Source organism: Phaenicophaeus curvirostris, chromosome 2 (genome assembly GCF_032191515.1).
Source record: "Phaenicophaeus curvirostris isolate KB17595 chromosome 2, BPBGC_Pcur_1.0, whole genome shotgun sequence".
NCBI lineage: Eukaryota > Metazoa > Chordata > Aves > Cuculiformes > Cuculidae > Phaenicophaeus > Phaenicophaeus curvirostris.
The window spans coordinates 9,596,323-9,616,720 of record NC_091393.1 but is presented as its reverse complement, the minus strand read 5'-3'; the positions used below and the strand labels follow the sequence as shown (position 1 = coordinate 9,616,720).

At 45.7% G+C, this 20,398-nt stretch overlaps 2 protein-coding genes across 2 annotated transcripts in view; one reads left to right on the top strand and one right to left on the bottom strand.

Annotated features, from left to right (window-relative positions):
* Positions 1–1,674: 1,674 nt before the first annotated feature.
* SLC35A1 (solute carrier family 35 member A1) lies at positions 1,675–18,617 on the top strand. Its single transcript, XM_069851298.1, has 8 exons — positions 1,675–1,796; positions 5,018–5,195; positions 10,893–11,052; positions 11,424–11,576; positions 12,299–12,365; positions 15,467–15,643; positions 16,048–16,182; positions 18,087–18,617. Exons 1-8 carry the CDS (start codon positions 1,706–1,708, stop codon positions 18,215–18,217), a joined length of 1,092 nt encoding a protein of 363 aa, XP_069707399.1. The 5' UTR covers positions 1,675–1,705; the 3' UTR covers positions 18,218–18,617.
* RARS2 (arginyl-tRNA synthetase 2, mitochondrial) overlaps positions 18,613–20,398 on the bottom strand; it is a 41,210-nt gene continuing 39,424 nt past the window's right edge. The window contains 1 exon segment of the mRNA XM_069851264.1: positions 18,613–20,230. Within this exon segment, the coding sequence (XP_069707365.1) occupies positions 20,144–20,230 (87 nt within the window). The 3' untranslated portion in view covers positions 18,613–20,143.

Here is a 20,398-nt window from a genome sequence, read left to right as displayed (position 1 = left end):
CTTGTGGTTTATGGCCGGGATGCCATGGGAACTGCCTGACACAGGGCCTGGCCTGCATTTTCAAAGTCCTACCCTTGTGCGCTTGCTCACAGCACGGCCGAGTGCGAGGTCCTACGCCTGTGCTGGGACATTCCCCGATTTCAGTGCAGGACGGGGATGACGTGATTGAATCACAGAATCATAGAATCACTTGGTTGGAAAAGACCCACCGGATCATCGAGTCCAACCATTCCTATCAAACACTAAACCATGCCCCTCAGCACCTCATTCACCCGTCCCTTAAAAACCTCCAGGGAAGGTGACTCAACCACCTCCCTGGGCAGCCTCTGCCAATGCCCAATGACCCTTTCTGTGAAGAATTTTTTCCTAATGTCCAGCCTGAACCTCCCCTGGCGGAGCTTGAGGCCATTCCCTCTTGTCCTGTCCCCTGTCAGTGGGAGGAGGCCAGCTCCCTCCTCTCTGCAACCTCCCTTCAGGTAGTTATAGAGAGCAATGAGGTCTCCCCTCAGCCTCCTCTTCTCCAGGCTAAACAACCCCAGCTCTCTCAGCCGCTCCTCATAAGGCCTGTTCTCCAGCCCCTTCACCAGCTTTGTTGCTCTTCTCTGGACTCGCTCCAGAGCCTCAACATCCTTCTTGTGGTGAGGGGCCCAGAACTGAACACAGTACTCGAGCAGCGGTCTCACCAGTGCCGAGTACAGAGGGAGGATAACCTCCCTGGACCTGCTGGTCACGCCGTTTCTGATACAAGCCAAGATGCCATTGGCCTTCTTGGCCACCTGGGCACACTGCTGGCTCATGTTCAGTCGGTTGTCAACCAACATCCCCAGGTCCCTCTCCTCCAGGCAGCTTTCTAGACAGACTTCTCCTAGTCTGTAGCACTGCACAGGGTTGTTGTGCCCCAAGTGCAGGACCCGGCATTTGGCCTTGTTAAACCTCATGCCATTGGACTCTGCCCAGCGGTCCAGCCTGTTCAGATCCCTTTGCAGAGCCTCCCTACCCTCCAGCAGATCGACACTTCCACCCAGCTTAGTGTTGTCCGCAAACTTGCTAAGGGTGCACTCGATGCCTTCATCCAGGTCATTGATAAAGACATTGAACAGGGCTGGACCCAGCACTGAGCCCTGGGGACACCATTTGAAACTGGATTGAGAGCTGCCCTGTAGAGGATTCATTGTTGAGAAGCTCGACATGAGCCGGCAATGTGCCCAGAGAGCACACCGCGTCCTCAGCTGCATGGAAAGCAGCGTGGCCAGCAGGGCAAGGGAGGGGATTCTGCCCCTCTGTTCCTCTCTTGTGGGTCCTCATCTGGAGTGCTGTGTCCAGTTCTGGAATCCTCAACATAAGAAGGATATGGAGCTGTTGGAAAGGGCCCAGGGGAGGCTACAAGGATGATCAGAGGGCTGGAGAACCTCCCATGAGGACCGGCTGAGAGAGTTGGGCTTGTTCAGCCTGGAGATGGGAAAGCTCTGAGGTCTTACAGCGACCTTCCAGTACCTGAAGGGGCTACAGGAAAGCTGGGGAGGGGCTGTTCACAAAGGTTTGTGGTGATGGGACGAGGGGCGAAGCTGGAGAGGAGCCGAGTTAGACTAAACACAGGCAGCGCCACAGCTGGCCCCGGGTTCCACCCCCTCCCCTTGACGCCGCGGGGCGCGCCCGTCTCTATGGTGCCGCGGAGGGGGCGCTCTAGGCGGGCGCTCGGCGCTCTATGGTGCGATGGGAGGAGCGGCGGGGCTCGGCGGGCGGCCCCGGCCCGGCGCTCTCGGCGCCTTCTGCGGGCACGATGTCGCCTCCGAAAGGTGAGGGCGGCGGGCGGGTTCGCTGGAGCCGGCGCCGCGGCTCCGGCCGGTAGAGAGGGGGTCAGCCCGCCTCCCTCCTGCGAGACGAAGCCCTCACCCCTCCATTCCCCTCCCGCCTCAACGCCGAGACCCGCGCGGGCGCTCTCCGCGCTCCCCCCGCCCCGGGGACAATGAGACCGGCCGCCCCGGCGGGGGCTGCGGCGCCGGGCGCCACCACCGCGAGGCAGAGCGGGGAGGGGGCTCTCGGTGTCCCCTCCTGTCCCAGGGTGCGGCGCCGGGCGGCACCACTGCGAGAAAGGGGAGGGGGGGGGCTGGGGAGCGGGGGTTCTAGGGTTGGATGCGAAGGAGGAGGGGGATCCCCAGCAGGAGGTGGCAGCGGGCTTGGTGGGACCGAGGAGGGGGATCCCCAGAAGGAGAAGCAGCAGGAGCTCAAGCTCCGCCAGGGGAGGTTTAGGCTGGACATTAGGAAAAAGTATTTCACAGAAAGGGTCATTGGGCACTGGAACAGGCTGCCCAGGGAGGTGGTTGGGTCACCTTCCCTGGAGGTGTTTAAGGCACGGGTGGACGAGGCGCTGAGGGACATGGTTTAGTGTTTGATGGGAATGGTTGGACTCGATGATCTGGTGGGTCTCTTCCAACCTGGTGATTCTATGGTTCTGTGATTCTATGAGATGGCAGCAGGCTTGTTGGGACCAAGGAGGGGGATTCCAAGAAGGAGCTGGAGCAGGAGGTGGCAGCAGGCTTGGTGGGACCAAGGAGGGGGATCCCCAGAAGGAGCTGGGCTGGGAGCAGGAGATGCCAGCAGCATGTGAGCCAGGGTGGGCTTAAGCCCTTCAGCAAGGCAATTCCTGCCCCCTGACAGCTTTGCACCTGGGGACCCTGCCCAGGGCTCCCTGGCAGCGGGCTCGGTTGGGAACGAGGAGGGGGATCCTTGGAGGAGAAGCAGGGCTGGGAGCACGAGGTGGCTTGGTGGGAGCAAGGCGGGGGATCCCCAGAAGGAGCACGAGATGGCAGCGGCGTGTGTACGGCTGGCTGCGAGGTGCTCGCTGCCCCTGTCAACCTACCGCTCTGCTGCGAGTGCCAGCTGGGCCCTGGGTGCTGCGTGGCAGAGCCCAGCGGGGCGAGGCGAGTGTCCCGAGGGCTTTGGCTGGAGGTCCCTTGCACTGAAAATCCTTTCATTTGAGCAGGATTTACTGAAGGCACTGAGAGAAACTCTGGGGGAGAAACAACAGCTTCTTTCAGCTCAGTATTTCTTTTTTTGTAAGCTGATAGAAGCTCAGGCTTATCCACAGGAGCAGTGGGCGCCTCAGCCGTGCTTTCCTTCTGCCCCAGAGCTGCACTGGTACCAGTGCAGACATGGGAGCCAGACTGGAGAAATATCCTGGCTGAAAACTAGCTGCAGATAGCTTTTATCATCACGCTACAGTTACCAGATTCATTATCATGTCCTGCTGCATTTGGTTTAGCCAAGTTTGCAAACTCTTGCCAAACCAGGGTATGTATTTGTTGGTTTTTTTGTTGGGTTTTTTTTTCAAGAGTTGTTAATATAGGCAACTGGTAAGGTTGGTTTGAGTTTGGTAGCGCGTAGACTTGAAATCTTAATGTGCAAAACCACATTGTTAATGATATTTTAGCGCTGACAGAAACAACGTTGCAAAATGCAGTTTTGTAAAACTGGAGTGGGTTACTTTATTTCCTGTTTGTTGGGCCCTTGGATTCCCACTGCCCTCCCCGCTCTCCCTGCAGTCCAAACTTAATTTAAAAATGGATTACAGCTTGTAAGTCTCTTTTAAGCATTGTTAGTCCAAAAACTAATTGGCTCTGCCTTTTAAAAGTGGTTACTGACGTGGGTTAAGATTTTTATCTGTGAGGAAGTAGCTAATTTAAATGATTGCTGTAGCAGGAGGTATTAACTGTACCTTGCAGAAATGTTATGCAATAGAAGACATCACTGGCTGGAAAGAAAAATGAACCAAAACATGGTTTGCAGTGCATTCAGTAATTCATTCCCATATTAAATGAACAAAGTTATTACAAATCTGCTCAGGGCTTATCTGTTACTCATTCCTTAATCAGCAGAGGAACATAAACTCATACCAATTAAAGTGCTTTTCTTTAGGATATTCAGAACATGACAGGTAATGCCCCGAAAGCTGCTGCTGAGTGACCAGCATCCGCCTGTCTGAAGCCATTCGTAACAAAGAATAATTTACCAGTTTGAGAAGTGGTTTTGTAGACACCACATGTTTGCTGATGTCTCATGTTGTGGGTCATGACTTCATGCAGAGGAGTCCTGTTTGGAGTCATGTGCCGCTCTCTTTGCTGGGCACGGGAGCGAACAGGCGTGGGCTGACCGTGTCCACATGATGAAGCTCTTGGGCCTTGGAGGGGGAATCTGTTTGGAAACCTGCTTTTCTCCAGTAGACCTGGAACAGGCTCACTCCGGAATTAGGCAGGGTAGTAGTTGGACCAGGGTGAGACTGTTACAGGAATTGCTGCTGTTGTAGGAGTACGGCAGTGGGGAAGATGGAGGGGGTGACACAGATAATAATACATAGTCCTTGTGTGGTTTAATATACTCAAACAGTCATAGCCTTAGCATTTTCCTTTGAATGAGAGCCCGTTGTGTGAATCCCATCATCAATCATCAATCTGAGCAAAACTCTTCTTTTACTAACTTAAGCAGAAGATAAAGCTGAAGGAAATGCTACCCCGTTTATTAAAGTTTGCTGGGTTGAGTCCCTTCTTTGCTGATACTGAACCTTCCCTCTCTTTGCTTTTGCTAGGCTGCTTCTCTGTGTGTCAGGCTTCAGTGCGCTGTGTGGAGGCTCAGCTGCTGTTTCAGAGCGAGCACTTCCTGTCAGCTGAAGAGCAGGAGAGTACAGACTTCTTGATTACTATTAGGTAGATATAGGCTGTGATTAGTTTTTCTAGAACAAAGGGTGAGGGCTGGAGGACATCTTATATTCAAACACATGGTGTTTCTGTGCAATCTTCTTTGAGAAGAAACTTTGAAATTTAGCTTAGACTTTTAATAGGAAGCATTTCACAGCATTGTAATTGTTAGATGCTGCCACCATAGTGTTTAGTGCAGCCCTCCAGCTGGGGAATACCCTGTCTCAGTTCTTAAATTAAAATGGATGGCATGCTCTGTCATCATCTTCATGGTTGTTCTTCATGTTTTTTGGGTTTGGGTTGTTTTTTGTTGGTTTTTTTTTCAGAAAATGTCAGCTTACTGTTCAAGCTGTACTGCCTCACCGTGATGACCCTGGTTGCTGCCACGTACACAGTCGCGTTGAGGTACACACGGACAGTGGAGACAGAGTTGTACTTCTCAACGACAGCCGTGTGCATCACCGAAGTTATCAAGTTGTTCTTGAGTGTGGGCATCTTAGCTAAGTAAGTATGGGAACGCTAATCAGTATTTTGGAAATGAATCCCGGCTTCTAACCTCAGATTCTCAGATACTGAAGTGCAGATACATTTGAGGACACTGTTGAAGAGTGATTTCAGAGCGGGTTAGAGCTTGAGTCCTCCTCAACTGAAACTGCTTTGTAAACACCACAGTGTTCAGGTGTGTCCTTTCTGCATATTTTCTGTTTGTGTACGTTTTGGCATAGGTTCAAAATGTCACCATATATTACCTGCAATGTTTTGGGTCTTTAAAATACTGGTTTAGATGAAAGCTGGATGGGCTGCGAGGTTGTATAAAATAATAACGTTTCTACTCATACATTTTCTCAAACAATGTTACAGACAGACACTTCACTGTCTCTATTAACCTGGGGAATCAAAGCAAAATATTAGAGTTTCTGTAATCCCAGACTACTGCTAAGAACTAGAACTTTAGTCCCCCTGTGAACATTTGAAGTAGGGAGGCCATCAATCTGCTGTCTTCCAGCTTCCCTGTGCTACATCCTTGGAAGAAATGTCATATTCTTGACTTCTCCAAAGCCCAGTTATTGCTGTTGTGGTAGAATTTGTTCTTTTAGGGTCTCTGCCTATCTTTTTCTGGCTTTCGGTACATCAGAAGGCTGTTTGTTTTGTGCTAGAGGATCACAAGGTCCCATGGATTACCAGATCTTTTCTACTTGACATCAGAACAGCATTTTACTTGCTTTAGAAATGAGACAGTATTTGAATTCGCTAATGTAGCTGTGGCAAACTGCCTGTTGTTTTAAGCTTTCACTAAACATAACGTGTTAGAAAAGGCAGATGTGACCTGTGGCAGGTTTCTATTTTTCTTTTTATACACCCTGGGCTTCTCGCTCTGACAGCACAAAATATTGGCAGCAGCGTCTCTGCTGAGGAGCGACTGCACTGTGGTTCTCACAGTGTTGGGGCTAGTGCGGATCCTGATGAGCGACTGCTGTCTGGAGTTGGCAGCAGCCCACGTTTCTTGAGAGTGAAGGACCTGTGGGTGGCCTCCCCTGAGCGTATAATTTCTCAAATCTGTTGTAGTGCGCCTGGGCCCCAGGCTGTTTGTGATCCAGCAGAGGGGCCTAGTTCAGGAGGGTAAGCAGTGTGACCTTTGTTAAGGATCAGTAATATTGTGTTCATTAAATGTACGAGCGGTCTCTTGTGGTTGCAATAATTGAAAAGGCAATTACTTTTAACTCAGAAGTCTATTATGTTTTTAGAACAGTCAAAAATCCATGTAGCCCATCATCGTCCCTTGGACAGTAGTCAGCGAAGGATGCTTAGAACAGGGGGACAGAGCAAGCACGGGCTGAACTTTCCTTCGCTGCTGGCAGAGGCGTATGGATTTCCCAGCCGGGATCTGTGTGCACAGTGCAGCTGGAGTGCCCGATGGTCCTGTCCTCTGTGAGATTGTCCAGTTTCTTTTTAGTCCCTATCATATCTGTGAAATGACTTCTGCAATATAATTACACGGCATATGAAAAAGTACTTTTTAATAAACACTTTATCTAGCAGTGCCACTAGATTCTGTCTTCTTGTGTCGACAGACACCATGAATAATCTTCCCTCCTTCGTTTTTATTTTCATATATCTCTACAACTGTACTGTGTTTTCATCACTCTTATTTTCTAAGCTGGAAGTCCCTGTCTTAATTTTCCCTGATCATCCTAGTACCTGTCTCATAGTGTTTCCAGAGTTGTTACATCCCTTTTGAAAAAAGACTGGGAGCTGTACACAGCATTCAGGATGTGACCATGCCATGCGAGCAGGAGTGAAGGTGCTTTCTGGCTTAGTCTCGGTTCCTTCCCACAGGGTTTGTAACACTCTGCTCATTTCTTTGAACGCAGCCGAGCCTTGAGCTGGCGCTGTCAGAGGGCTACTCATATCTCTTCCCCAAATGCCCGTAACTGGTTTAAAGATGGTTGCTGTATTTTGAGGTTGTCATTTCCTGTGATTCTTTCTCATTTATTGACACCTGAGCTTTATTTGCCAGTTAAAATAGGACAAATCTGATTCACTGAGGTGTTTGAAGCATAAACTCTAGCACAGTTTCCTTCAGTGTCTCCTTTGCAGCTTCCTCCAGTTTTAAGCCCTAACTGTTTTGGCTCACTCAAGGCAAGGTGCCTTTGTAGTTTAATAACCACTTAGAAGATGATAGAATGCAATCTGTTTTTCGGTACCGCAGGATACCTCTGCGTAGGTACCTTTTCCCTTTTGAAACAGCCAGCACTGATGACTGCAGGTACGCAGGATACCGGAATATGACCCTCGCATTGCTCTGGCTGCAGAATTTTTCTTACATATCATTACACTATTGCCTCTGCTGTGTTGACTTTTAAGGTTTCTCCTGGAAGGCACGTTGAATGGATGAATGCCAAAAGATTATCTTTCAAAAGAGAAGTTTATGATTGTTTAAACTGTGTTCATTGTTTACACAGCTGTACTCTCAACTTGTTATGTTTATTTAAAATCCAGTTTGCCATCTGTTAATTACGTTGCCTACATTCTCAGATGATACAGAATTACTTAGCAATGGGTAAAGAAAAGCAGAGCCAATATGTAAACTAGTTTTAACTTAAACTTTTCTAACAAGTGCATGTTTCTGTTGCAGAACTGGTTGTCATTAGTATCTCACGCCTATTCAGACCTAGGAAGAAAACAGAATATGTTTTTTAAGTTGAATCTAGATTGACATCAAGAACACTGAATTCAAGCTAGATAATTTTTTATTTCCTTATTTGATTTTGCAGTGTACATCTTCGGGCACCGTATGTTGCATTATCAGCTGCACACAGAGGCTTGTTCTAAATTCGTTTCTGTTTAGATTTAAATCTGTCTCCACGTGGTCTTTGTGCTAAATTCAACTTACAGTTAGAGATTCTTGATAAGTGCATGCTTCGGAAAGCACACCCCCTGCAAGGATGAACTATTAGATAGTTCAGCTTCTTGTTCTCAAACACTAAAGTGAAAATGGTGCTAACTGGATGTCTCTTATTCTTCATTGCTGAAATTCCATGCTAGAAGTCAAAGTACACAGAAACAACTATTGCTGCTGTGATTTGACATTAAATGTGTGACCAGCTAAGTCACTGAGCATGGTCTGGAACAGAAGCAGGTATAGTTTAAATATCATTTTGTTATGCTTTCGGCTAAAATAGAATCAGTTTTCTAACTTCAGCTAATCCTCGTCTAAGTAACTTTATCTTCTGAAAATTAACTGCATGTTTTTCAGACAGTGTTTCTCTCTAGAAGTGGTAACACGGGGCACCGGCACTGAGAAAGGCCAGTGCTTATACCTCTTTATTCCTATAGAAACCAAGGCCATCCTTGAGCTGGTGGATGCCATAAGTCAAAGTTGAAAAAGGATTGCACCTGCAGGGAGGGGCAGACAGGACAGGTGACCCCAAACTGACCAGCAGAGTATTCCATGCCATATATGTCACACTCAGTATAAAACTGAGAGATCACGAGGTTCTCGCTCCCTCCTCTGACGGCCAACGTCCAGCAGGGACCTTGTCTGTCTGTTCGCCCCTGATCCCGGATCTGTGCGTTCCCGAATCCTATTCCTGTGTCCAGCTCTCTCCTGCCACTCACCATGTCTGCTCTACAGCATTTGTGGTGACGTACAGTCATCAGGGCATGGGGGTGCAATTTCATATATTTGTATATACTCTATTATTCTCTTATTGATACTATTTTATTCATTGTTATTGTTGTTGTTTAATTAAAGTGAGCATTTTCTTGTTCAGCAGCCCACCTTAGTTATGATAAATAGGAGAAGCCATTACTGTGTGGGATTTTTTGACTTCTTATTCTCACTGAGTAGAACTGCATCTGTGCTAATTGTATTTTATTTTCAGTTAAGACATTTGAGATAGAAGCACTTTAATCCAGCCATATGTGGGTATTGCCAGGAGCTCTAGGTTTTCTTGTACCTCTTCTCTCCCAGTGCTGGGCAATATAATAAATACATTGAGGAATAAGGTAAACCAGCAATTTTGCCTATAATGTCAATGAGTCATTATGTTTTATGCAGTTCAGTATCTGGTGCAATTAACCACAGTGAGCTGTGCCAGAAATTCTTCTCCCTGTACTGCAGACTTTAAGTGCTACTTGGCTTCAAGTCAGTGGTTGTTCCTTGTGGCCAGACATGTCTTGCAAAAGACACCTGCGTGACGTGCTCGGTGTCACCAAGTCTGTCCCAAGCTAAGTGTGCCCTTAAGTTAGGAAGAGCTTCGCATGTGACCTCGCTTGCACTACAGGAGTTTGGGAAACCATGCTCACTTCTGTTTGGTAGCTGTAATGCCCCAATTCTGTTTTCTTGTTCTTTGTTATGGGAAAAAGACAAGAATCCCATGCAGCTGCCTGTCCAGAGACTGCTCTCACTGTAGAAAAGGTGAAAAGGAGCTATATATCCTGGTGCCGAGCAGGGAGGAAGGCAAGGGAGGAGAGAAACTTGGCTAGAAGGATCATGAGAAGTAAAGCTCATAAATATTAGGAGTGGAAAAGTCTTAAGAACCTGGATCACGGGGTCAGGGTTTGGTCAGGAATGGAGAATGTGCAGGAGCAAGGTGCTTGATGAAGGAGACGGGGGCATAGAGAGATTGCTAATTTTGCATAGTTAGTTTGGAGTGGGTAGGTTATGTGCTTTTGTAAAAAGAAATAATTTGGGGCCTAGGTGAAGTGTAGGGAACTGGGCTCCTGGGGCACTGTGGGGGACGCGAGCAGTTTGTTCATAGGCGTGTGTAAGGGAAGCAAAAGGAGTGTTAAATAGAAGAGCAACACCGGATGCAAATAGAGGCCTGTGGGAGGACACAGGAGTGGTTTTGGGTGTTGGTATTTGAGAGAAGCCAAGCAAGAGTATGGAAAGGGAGAACATGGGATTTGAGGAGAGCTGGGAAGGGAACTGGAGGACTTCAGTAGCAGAGACAAGTAAGTAATAAATGTCAGTTGCTGTATGAATGATAAGGGAGAGCTAGCAATGCAGAGATCAGCTTTAATAAGCTGAGGAGCAAGCCACAAAAGGGGACAGTGGCAAGAAGCAACATGTTCTTCCCTACCACCTCCTCTTGTGCTCACTGTAACCACGTGAAGGGGATGTGTGAAGATGCAAGGCTACGGGGAGCTGCCACGTGTCCTGCCAGACCTGCTGCCGGTCCAGCGTCTCCCGCAGCACAAGCAAGAGGAGCTCAGGGCTGGCTGAGGAATTAGAGGTGTTTCCAGCTTAGTAGTGTGAAAGGATACAATCTTTTTCTTGATGTACTGTGGGGCTCAGCTTAAAGGGGATCTGGAAAATCACGGGCATTTGACATCACAGGCAAAGAGCAATAAAATAAGGATCACACACACCTGACAACAGCCTTCTGTCCCACAGCCTGTGTACTTAGTGACTTACTCCACTGGTTACAGTGTTTATGGTTGGTGGTGGTATTTAATTTATTACACATTAATGCTTCTAACCTCCTGCTTCCAGAATGTCTTCTTCATCTTCAGGGGTTCTGAGTTCTTGCTAACCTTATTGTTTTTTCCCCAGTTAATTCATCTTTAATGAACAGAAGGCAAAACTGACTGTTAAGAACAAATTTTCAGCCTGCCCATATGATTCTTTGATTTGATTTCTATTTTCAAATTTCACTTTCAGAGAGCCCTCAGTTGTATTAATATTTTATTTTGCAGAGAAACTGGAAGTGTGGCAAGGTTAATAACATCTTTAAAAGAAAATGTATTTGGAAGTCCTATAGAATTGCTAAAATTAAGTGTTCCATCTTTGGTGTATGCTCTCCAAAACAATATGGCATTTGTGGCTCTTAGCAACTTGGATGCAGCAGTCTACCAGGTAATACATGTTTTTTGTCAGTAACTAATCTGCAAAAGCATTTCCCTCTGCTGTCAGGAGGCCTGTGTGTTTGGTGTCCGTCTGCCTCGTGCACAGTACCTTCTTCAGCCTTAGTGTTATAACAAAGCATCGCTTGGCTTTTATTGAGAGCAAACTCTCTTGTCGTAGAGCTCTGGTTTTCTGAGCAAACCCTCTCACTGCTGGAGTCACTTAAAATTCAGTGTTGTAATTGGTGATGGGACATCAAGGTAGGAAATCAATGAAAACAAAATTTTGTCCCTCTGTGGCTGAATCATCCATTTTATTTTTTTGTTCTTTTTGGAGGAGTTTATAAAACCTCATCCTCTGTGCTATATTCCTGTGTTCTTTAGGTGACGTACCAGCTGAAGATCCCTTGTACAGCTTTGTGTACGGTTCTAATGCTAAACCGCACCCTCAGCAAGTTGCAGTGGTTCTCTGTCTTCATGCTGTGCGGTGGTGTCACCCTTGTTCAGTGGAAGCCGGCTCAGACTACGAAAGTACAGGTGAGAGCTTAGTTTGCCACTACACGAGGAAGAATAAACCATCTTATACTTTGTATTTCACTTCACAGGAGCTGCGATGAAGGTAAGGTCTTACATCCCACACAGCAGCACCCGTTCCCCATTTCCAGCTGCTTCATCTACAATGTAAACACCAGTTTGATCATTCACTTTCACATTTATCGTGTACCAGTTTAGGCAGGCTCGCTTCACTTTCACTTGTCGGCAAGGCACCTAATTGCTGCAATTAGTATGAATTACCCCAGACGTCATTATCAGCCTAATGCACCCTCCTAGAAGTATCTGAGTAATACAGTGTTTCCAGCAGCTGGTCCTGGTATTGTAATTGTTGGAGCAGAGAACTTGGAATCGAAGTACTTGATGGAATTAGGAGTGAAACTCGGATGCCTTGTGGGTATGGGTATGTCATTTAAACACACCCTTCAGAGACACTGACCTAATCCCATTCAAGAAAGAAACAAGTGTCTTCTGTTTCTCAGGCCTTAGTTGCTGGCCAGAGGCATAAGTGGGAAAGGCAGCGGGGAAGACTGGCCACAGGCAAGGGGTGGGGGCTGTGAGCACTGCTGGGTTCCAGCAAGTACATTTCATATGCAGCGGAATGCTAATAATTATGCTGTATTTATTAAGTAGCTTTAGAATTGATTATTGTAAATTACAATTTACAATTTGTTGCATCCTTTTTAAAATAACGGTTGATGTTGCAGGTGGAGCAGAACCCGTGGCTGGGGTTTGGAGCGATTGCTGTTGCTGTATTATGTTCAGGATTTGCAGGTATAGTAGTAGCACGAGGGTCATATCAAAAGGACTGGAGAAGTCATGATGTTTAAATCAGAACATTCTACATTAGTTAATTGTCTTAACCTATCATAAGATTAAAAAGGACTTCCTCCCCTCTGCCCGTAATTACCTTCTACTTGAACTAATTATGACAAATTCACGACATGATTACTTAAGTTGTCAAGGAAATGATTAGGAGCACAGACTATTGGTTTTACGTGCTGCAACTTAGAAGGCTGGTTTGTAAATGGAATCATCTTTCAAATGCTTAGAATAATACTTTGGGGAGCGTCCATAATGACTCACTCAGTGCAGTTAATTAACGTACATCAATTTTGGCTTTCCAGTGAATGGCTCCCTTATGGTGATCACGTGAAATGCTTGCATTTTTTTTTATAAGGGGAACTGACCTCCTCAATCAATTCTTGCTCGTATCCCCAAAACCCACGTTGCCCTAGTCCCATAGGTGGAGGGAGCATAACTAAGGCAGACAGCACGATAAGTAGCAGGAAGCCTAGATAAACTCCATGAAGGATTTTGTTGGTGGGTTGGTTTTTTTTATTTGGTAGTGGTGGTGCTGTTTGGGGGTTTTTTTACAAACAGCATTTCCCCTGAGAGTAGTTTTTCTTTGGCTTCTAAGAAAGAGCCCAGAACTGGAGGACAAGTGAGCTGTTGCTAAGGAAAAAGCAGATGTACGTTACTACTTAGTTTGAAATTTGTCTCACACGGGCTTGTTTTCCTGTCTGTAAACTGGGTTCTTCCCCCCTCCCTCTGTACGAAAACAAGGTACTATCACCAACCTCTAGTATCATACAGGCCTGCAAGAATAATCTTGTGCTGTGCTTGTTACTCTTGGATAACATCCTGGCTGGCAGAGGGGAGTGAGGATGTCATTCTTTTGTTGTCTTTTCAGTGAAATGGGCACTTTGAAGCAGAAATGAGACTGTGTAGAGGTCAATCAGCTTTTCCTGGAAGGTTACAGATTTACGCATTTCAGTAGATGCTCCCAAGCCATGACAGAGAGTGCAGCGTTTGCAGTGAAGCCTTCAGAATCTCTTAAAGCTCTCTAGCTTCCTCTGATAATGTGGGGACATAGCTGTGCCTCTGAAGGTCTGCAAATTCAAACCACTGAAAGGGCTGACACGGGCAGCTCTAGAGGATTTAGACACATACGGTTTTCTTCTCCTGCAAAAGGAGTGCAGCTTGGGCGTTTCCTCCCGGACAGCTGCAGCTTTGAGGCAGTTGGGAGGACAGAATATTTCATCCGTGGAGCACCTTGTGCCCTTGGAGCTTTACATATTGAAAACATAAATCCTATTCAAACTCCTTTCCTCTTCTTCCTTCCCCACCCACATTAAGAAGTTATTTTAGCATTAAACCTTCAATTTCTGAACTTTCCATGTTAAATGTTTTATATTCGTCTAGCAAAATCAAAGAAGTTATGTGGTTTTGTCCCTTAGAGATGGAAAAGAATTTTTTTCTTCAAACTGCTGATGCTGATTTCTAAGTGTCCATTGGCCCAACAACGCTTATATAATTAAAGCGTTGGATAAATATATAATGGCAGATCGTTTGTGACTTGAAACAGTACCGAAGAGTCATTTCTTCTAAACGCACCCATTCTTTCTTTCATCTTGTCTAGTGGAGTGATTTTTATGCTTTTTCAGAAATCTGAAAGCATCACCTCACTGGTTTGTTTCTGTTTTCTTAGTTTATAAAATTTACAAGTACATTTCACACTCAAGCCAAATTTCTGGTACTTTGATTACATCTGGTTGTGCTCTGTGGGTCTTCTCGGTGGGTGCAAACCTCAAGATAGATTACTGGGGGTTCTTTTAAGCACTGCAGTTGTTAACAGTACTATTTTTTGTTTAGACTTTTAAAATGCATATTCGTGTGAGATAATATAATATTTCCTTGGGGTTTTTATTGTTTTAACCCCCAAAACAGAAATCTGTTCTCTAATTTATTCACCATAAATATTCATTGCACTGTGCTAAATTATAAATTGCATTTTTCATGAATAAAAGAGTAGCAAGACCTTCCTTGAAGCCACCTTAGGGATTTCAGGAGGAGTGTGTGCCTAGGGCTTCTAACCCACAGGCCTTTTCTCTGTGCTGTCTTTCTCAGTTCTGTGTACATTTTTTATGTATCTTGGGTGCTGTTAATGAGCAGTAAACTCTTTGTCAGTAGGACTCACACCAGAAAGTCATAGAAGGGGCTGGGAAGATCCGAGACCTGCAAACTGTTGTCTGTGTTTTGAAATGCAGAGGAAATTCCAGAGATTAGCAGAGCCCTGTTACGGGAACAGTGGTTAAAAAGGCAGCGAGCAATGGCCTTGACAAATGTTGGCCTGATGTACCCCTCCCGAGAAGAATAATGAAAGAGTATTTGGGGAATTTCAGTAATGCAGGGCGTAAAACTAATGCTCATCAGCATCGTACTGTGAACGAGAGCTATAGATTAAAATGAATTCCATTTCCTCAAAACCAGTCTTGTAGTTTCAATTAGCAGAAGGCATCAGGTTTGATTTGCTCTTATAATGCCCTGAAGCTGTGGTTTCAAAACGTTTCCACTCTGCCAAGTACTCTGCAAGCGCAAGGCTTCCGAGGAATTTTCAGTCTCAGTACTGAGGTAACATAGTACCACCCCTAGTCTTCATTTTTTACTGCTAAGCACCCTACTGGAGGGAAAAAAAATGTTCTACACCATAATAAAATACATAAATACTGTCCCGGGGATAAAATACCAGGTGCTAAGGTGAAATGCCTTTTTCTGGTGTAGAATTTTACAGAAGTAACTGCTGGAGTTGCCAGAAGCCGGGCAAATAAAACAGAAATGAGAATTAGCTTAATTGTCTATGAGGTTCATTGTTACAACAACTGTAAAGAGAATCTGTTTTTGATGTCATCTACTTATTAAAATGATCCTGTCCTGCAAGACACGTTATCAGGATTTGGGTTTTGGGTCTTCTGCACTGGGAACTGCTGTGAAATGCAGTCTGCGGGGAAGGATGATTCCAGTAGCCTTGTCTGGCTCTGAAACACTAGGATGACACTTCATTTCACCTTTTTTTTTTTTTTTTTATTTTGTAGGAGTTTATTTTGAGAAGGTCCTAAAGAGTTCAGATACTTCCTTGTGGGTGAGGAATATTCAGATGTACCTCTCTGGGATTGTGGTGACTTTGTTTGGTGTGTACATGTCAGATGGAGCCCAAGTTCTCGAGAAAGGATTTTTCTATGGCTATACCTACTACGTCTGGTTTGTCATCTGTAAGTATGGTGCGGTTTTAGGGTCTTGTTACATTGCTTTGATTTTTTAACTATGATGTTACTGATTGCAGGAAGCTACAACTTCAGTTTGACCCACTGCTCTTTACTGTGTTTTGAGGGAGTTTTGTAAAAAGATTCATTATCTTGGAAACTATTACACGTCCAGTTTAGAATTGTGCTGAAACAGCAGTCTAAATGATTGAGTAGCGAGTAGATCACCTTTAAATGAGTCGGATCTGACCTGCCAGGTGCCACGTAGGCATCCTGTTTAGCTGAATGTTGTATTAAGTCACCGATTGGGATGACGTATCCCAAATAAGGAGTGGACCAGTGGGGTAAAATGCATCATTTAAAGAGTAACCTACTGCACCTTTACTAATAGAAACATGTTATCTGCTTTCCAGTTCTCGCCAGTGTAGGTGGCCTCTACACTTCAGTCGTTGTTAAGTACACAGACAACATCATGAAAGGCTTTTCTGCAGCTGCAGCCATTGTTCTTTCTACTGTGGCATCAGTCATCCTCTTTGGCCTCCAGATAAGTAAGTGCCCTTTTTGTCTTTGACTTTTCTGTACATGCAAGTCTCCTTCCTGCTGTGAGCAGAGCTAACAGGGCACAGCGCAGTTTCTGTGGCCGTTTGTGCAGCGGGGTGTGCGGAAAGGGCGTAGTCACCCAACCAGCTCCAGAGGCGAGTTCAGTTGGTGGCCACCAGCTGCTCAGGAGGCTGGGAAAGCTCTGTCCTCTCTGCTTGCCAGAATGGATGTGGCAACTCCGACAGAATTCCCATGACACCATGCAGCTGTCCAGGCTGGGCTATTTTTTTCAATAACTAATCTGAACCTCCCCTGGCGCAGCTTGAGGCCGTTCCCTCTCATCCCATCCCTTGTTACCTGGGAGAGGAGACCAACACCCACCTCGCTACAACCTCCTTTCAGGCGGTTGTAGACACTGATAAGGACATAACTGGGAAACTTCCTAGCTTGGTGTGGCCCTTGGACTATCATTACCCATTACTGCTCTTCCACAGAGGTGGTGATGAAGCCACAACACATAGTCAAAGGTGATCAAAAGAGACTTCCAGGCCTTGGGATGGTTGGTGAGGGAATTTAGAGCACAGGTTATTTTTGACTCTCTCCTATGCACTGACATCATCCCTATTGTGTTATTTAAGGCGTCCAATGACCCTGTGCTTTCAGAGACATTCTGCAACCTCAAAGGGAAAGGTTCTTTCTGATTTAAAGAGCTTAGAAATTTATACAGCTTTATTCATGGATCACTTTCTGATGCAGCGTAGTGTGTGATTTAGGTGTTCACCTGAGGCTGCTGTTGATGAGTTATCATTTCTTGTTGGTTTTAGTACAGGCAGTGCCAAATTAATTCTTCAGCTATTTAGAGTCACTGAATGGTTTGGGTTGAAAGGGACCTTAAAGATCACCCAGTTCCAACCCTGCCACTAGACCAGGCTGCACAAAGCCCCACCCAACTCCACTGCTCCAGGTCTCTCTGGATGACATCCCATCCTTCTGGCATGACAACTGCACCACTCAGCTTGGTGTCACCTGAGAACTTCCTGAGGGTGCACATTAAGTTGTACCTGCTACTGTGATAACTTTTACCTTCCCACAGGAGAACGAGTCAAGCAGCAGCTGGGGTCATAGATGATGTGGTGAATGTTTTTGAGAGGAAGCAGGAGGTGGCTTTGGGCTCTACTGGAGCTACAAAGGATATTCTTCCTGATCAATTCTGATACTGTACCCAGTAGCTCCTGCTCAGTCCTTCACTGTTTAGTTTTGGGTATTGTTTTACTTTCCTACTGTAATCCAAAGATGGGATGGTGTGACAGCGGAAGAAGCAGCTTTCTGACGTGGCATTAGGGAGATAAAACTTAAAGGTAAGTTTGCAGCAGGAGAAAATCTTAAATGTTTGGCTGAAAAAGAGCACCTTAAAGCAAGTGATGGAAAAACACAGGTCGTTCAGGTAGTTTAAAGCCTCATTTGGGCAGAACATTGTCTTGATGCTTGATATGGATCAAACCTGGACCGGTGATCTTGTTGTGAAGGCCTCATTAATAGTGCTTCTAATGAAAGGCAAACAAAGGCTACTTTATCCCACCCACTGTGTCGTTATTGGTCAGTGTATTGCAAAGTCCGTCTGTCAGAGGGCATCTGGAACCACAGGAGATGCCTCACACTTGCTTTTCTCACCACCACCACGCTCTTGACGTGATGAGACTAATTGAAGTGGTGGAGGGATTGTAAACACTCGAGTTCTCAGTGACAGAGAATAATTCTAGGTTCTGTGAATTATTAACAGCTTGTTGTCCCATTTAGTTTTGAGAAATTTAATACTCTCATTCAGATACCATCATAGCTTATGTAGCTTAGTCTTCTGAAGGTTTCCTCTTACATGCAGGTGTTTAAATAAACTACTTTTGTCTCCTTTCAGCTGTTACCTTCTTCCTGGGTGCTCTCCTGGTCTGTATTTCTATTTACCTCTATGGATTACCTCGACAAGACACGACTAAAATCCATCCGTCAGAGACTAAGAGCTCAAAAGAGAGACTTGCTACTGTGTGACTTTGTCCATAAAAATGGACGGACAGACAAGAAGGAAAAAAATGGCCTTGAAAAAAACCACTGCTTTTTTAAAAAAACTAGCCTTAAGCTGGTCATGGAATGGTTTAAGCGAGAAACACTAAAAGCAGAAGATAATTCTGTTTTATGTGTGAAGGTTCCAGTGGCTGATGCTGAGGCTACGTTACAGCAAGGAGCTGGTATTTATCGAAGGTATTTCTTCATTCACATCAGTAATGAAGAGTCCTGTTTGCAAGGAAAGCAGAATGAAGGAACTCAACACTCAGTTGTATATAATGTATATAATGTAGGGAAATTGGTTCTTTGTGTATTTGATAAACTGTCTTGCCCTTCGAGGGCAGAAATGCCCAAAAGCTTCATAAAAATATATTAAAAAAAACAAGTCCTGTCAGTATTTTCTCTTCAAATAGTCAGCAATTGCAGTTTAATGGCAGGAAAAGTTTCCCTTTTAGGTGAAGATGAGATGAACAGAGTACGTCTCCAGTGTTTTTATGATGAATTAAGAGTATTTTTTTCCCCCTCCATGCAATCACGTCTTACATGTCTGGACGCAACTCCACAAGGAGAAACATGCTTCAAGCATCGCTTACCTAGAAGTGATCAGAAGCAGCACTTGTTCTTTGGTTTAAGAAGTCAGAACAAAAGTTTTGTGTTTCTCCCAAGTTGCAGATTTTCTTTCACTTTTCAGATGTTGTTTATATGGCTGTAGCTGGTAGAAGGATCTTCTGTTCTCTGTGCTTTTTCAAACCCCAGTTGTACAGGAGAAGGTTCGTATGTCTTCTTGCATCTCTGCCTTACTCCAAGTTGTCTTTCATACTTGTCAGACTGGAAGATTTTTATCCGTACATTTTATCTCTATAACTTTCTGCACGTAACTGATGCTTGAAAGAGTTCCTGCAACGCAGGAATTTGAGTGGCAACTGTCTTAATTTCAACCTCCTCCCTCATTTCATAGAATCACAGAATCACTAGGTTGGAAGAGACCCACCAGATCATCAAGTCCAACCATTCCCATCAATCACTAACCATGCCCCTCAGCACCTCATCCATCTGTCCCTTAAACACCTCCAGGGAAGGTGACTCAACCACCTCCCTGGGCAGCCTCTGCCAGTGCCCAGTGACCCTTTCCGTGAAAAATTTTTTCCTAATGTTTCCTGAGGCCTCACTGAGTTTTGTACTCAGTTCAGCCCTTCCAGAAACCGGAACTCTGCGCTACCTGCCCCCTGATGCTCTGCCTCTCTTCGCTGTGTGGTGGCTCAGGGCTGCCAAGTGGCACCTGCCAGGTCTGAGCGAGTGTACGGCGCTGAGGAAGCACCACGGTTCCTGTCCCACCAGCTGGGCGGCAAACCTTCTCCCTGGTCATCACATCAGCGTGACAGGAGGAATGGGTGAGGCACAGGATGTGGCAGCGGGGTGTTGGGCTTGGCTCGTGTTACTAGAGGGGGATGCAGTCCAACACAGGGAAAATAAATTCTCTGTCGCAGTCTGAGTCAGTTTGTTACGGTATATGGAGTTCCTGCAGCTGTTGTACCCTTAGGCCTAAATACCCAATGGCAACCGCAGAAGGGGAGAATGTGATTGCTTAGGGCAGCACAGTTAATACCACTTCCTTGACTGAAAGGATCTTCTTTTGGACAAAGGTAAATACAGGGCAGTTCTCTTTTATGGGAAATACCAGCGTCTTAAGTTTACACTGCTCCTACTGTGTGCCAGGCAGAGAGCGATTGTGACAACCCCAGCTTCCCTGAAATGGCTGTGCCCTGCGAGCACTCCTGTGGTTGGTGTGGTGGATACACACCTCCAAGAGCAGACAGCGCGTTTCCAATCTGCATCCACAATGATGCACGATATTCTCTTGAAAAAATTCCTTTTACTGAGAAATGTGACTTCCCTTTGCACGCAGCCTCGTTACATTTGAGTCACGGGTGTGATACCCAGAAGTTTCATTCCGCTGGCTAGAACCAAGCGTGCAGCTTGGAAGAGACGGAGCCGTGCCTGGAAAACAAGAAGAGCCGTCAGCTTACAGGTTCCTTGTTTCTTGGACTGTCTTAGCTGTTCTTCCTAAGAATGCTTGGAACCTTCTTCAAAGGCAGGAATACCTATAGCATCTAAGCTTAACTACAGAGTGCATCTCCAGCAATTCCACTGAAATTTTTCCCCCCA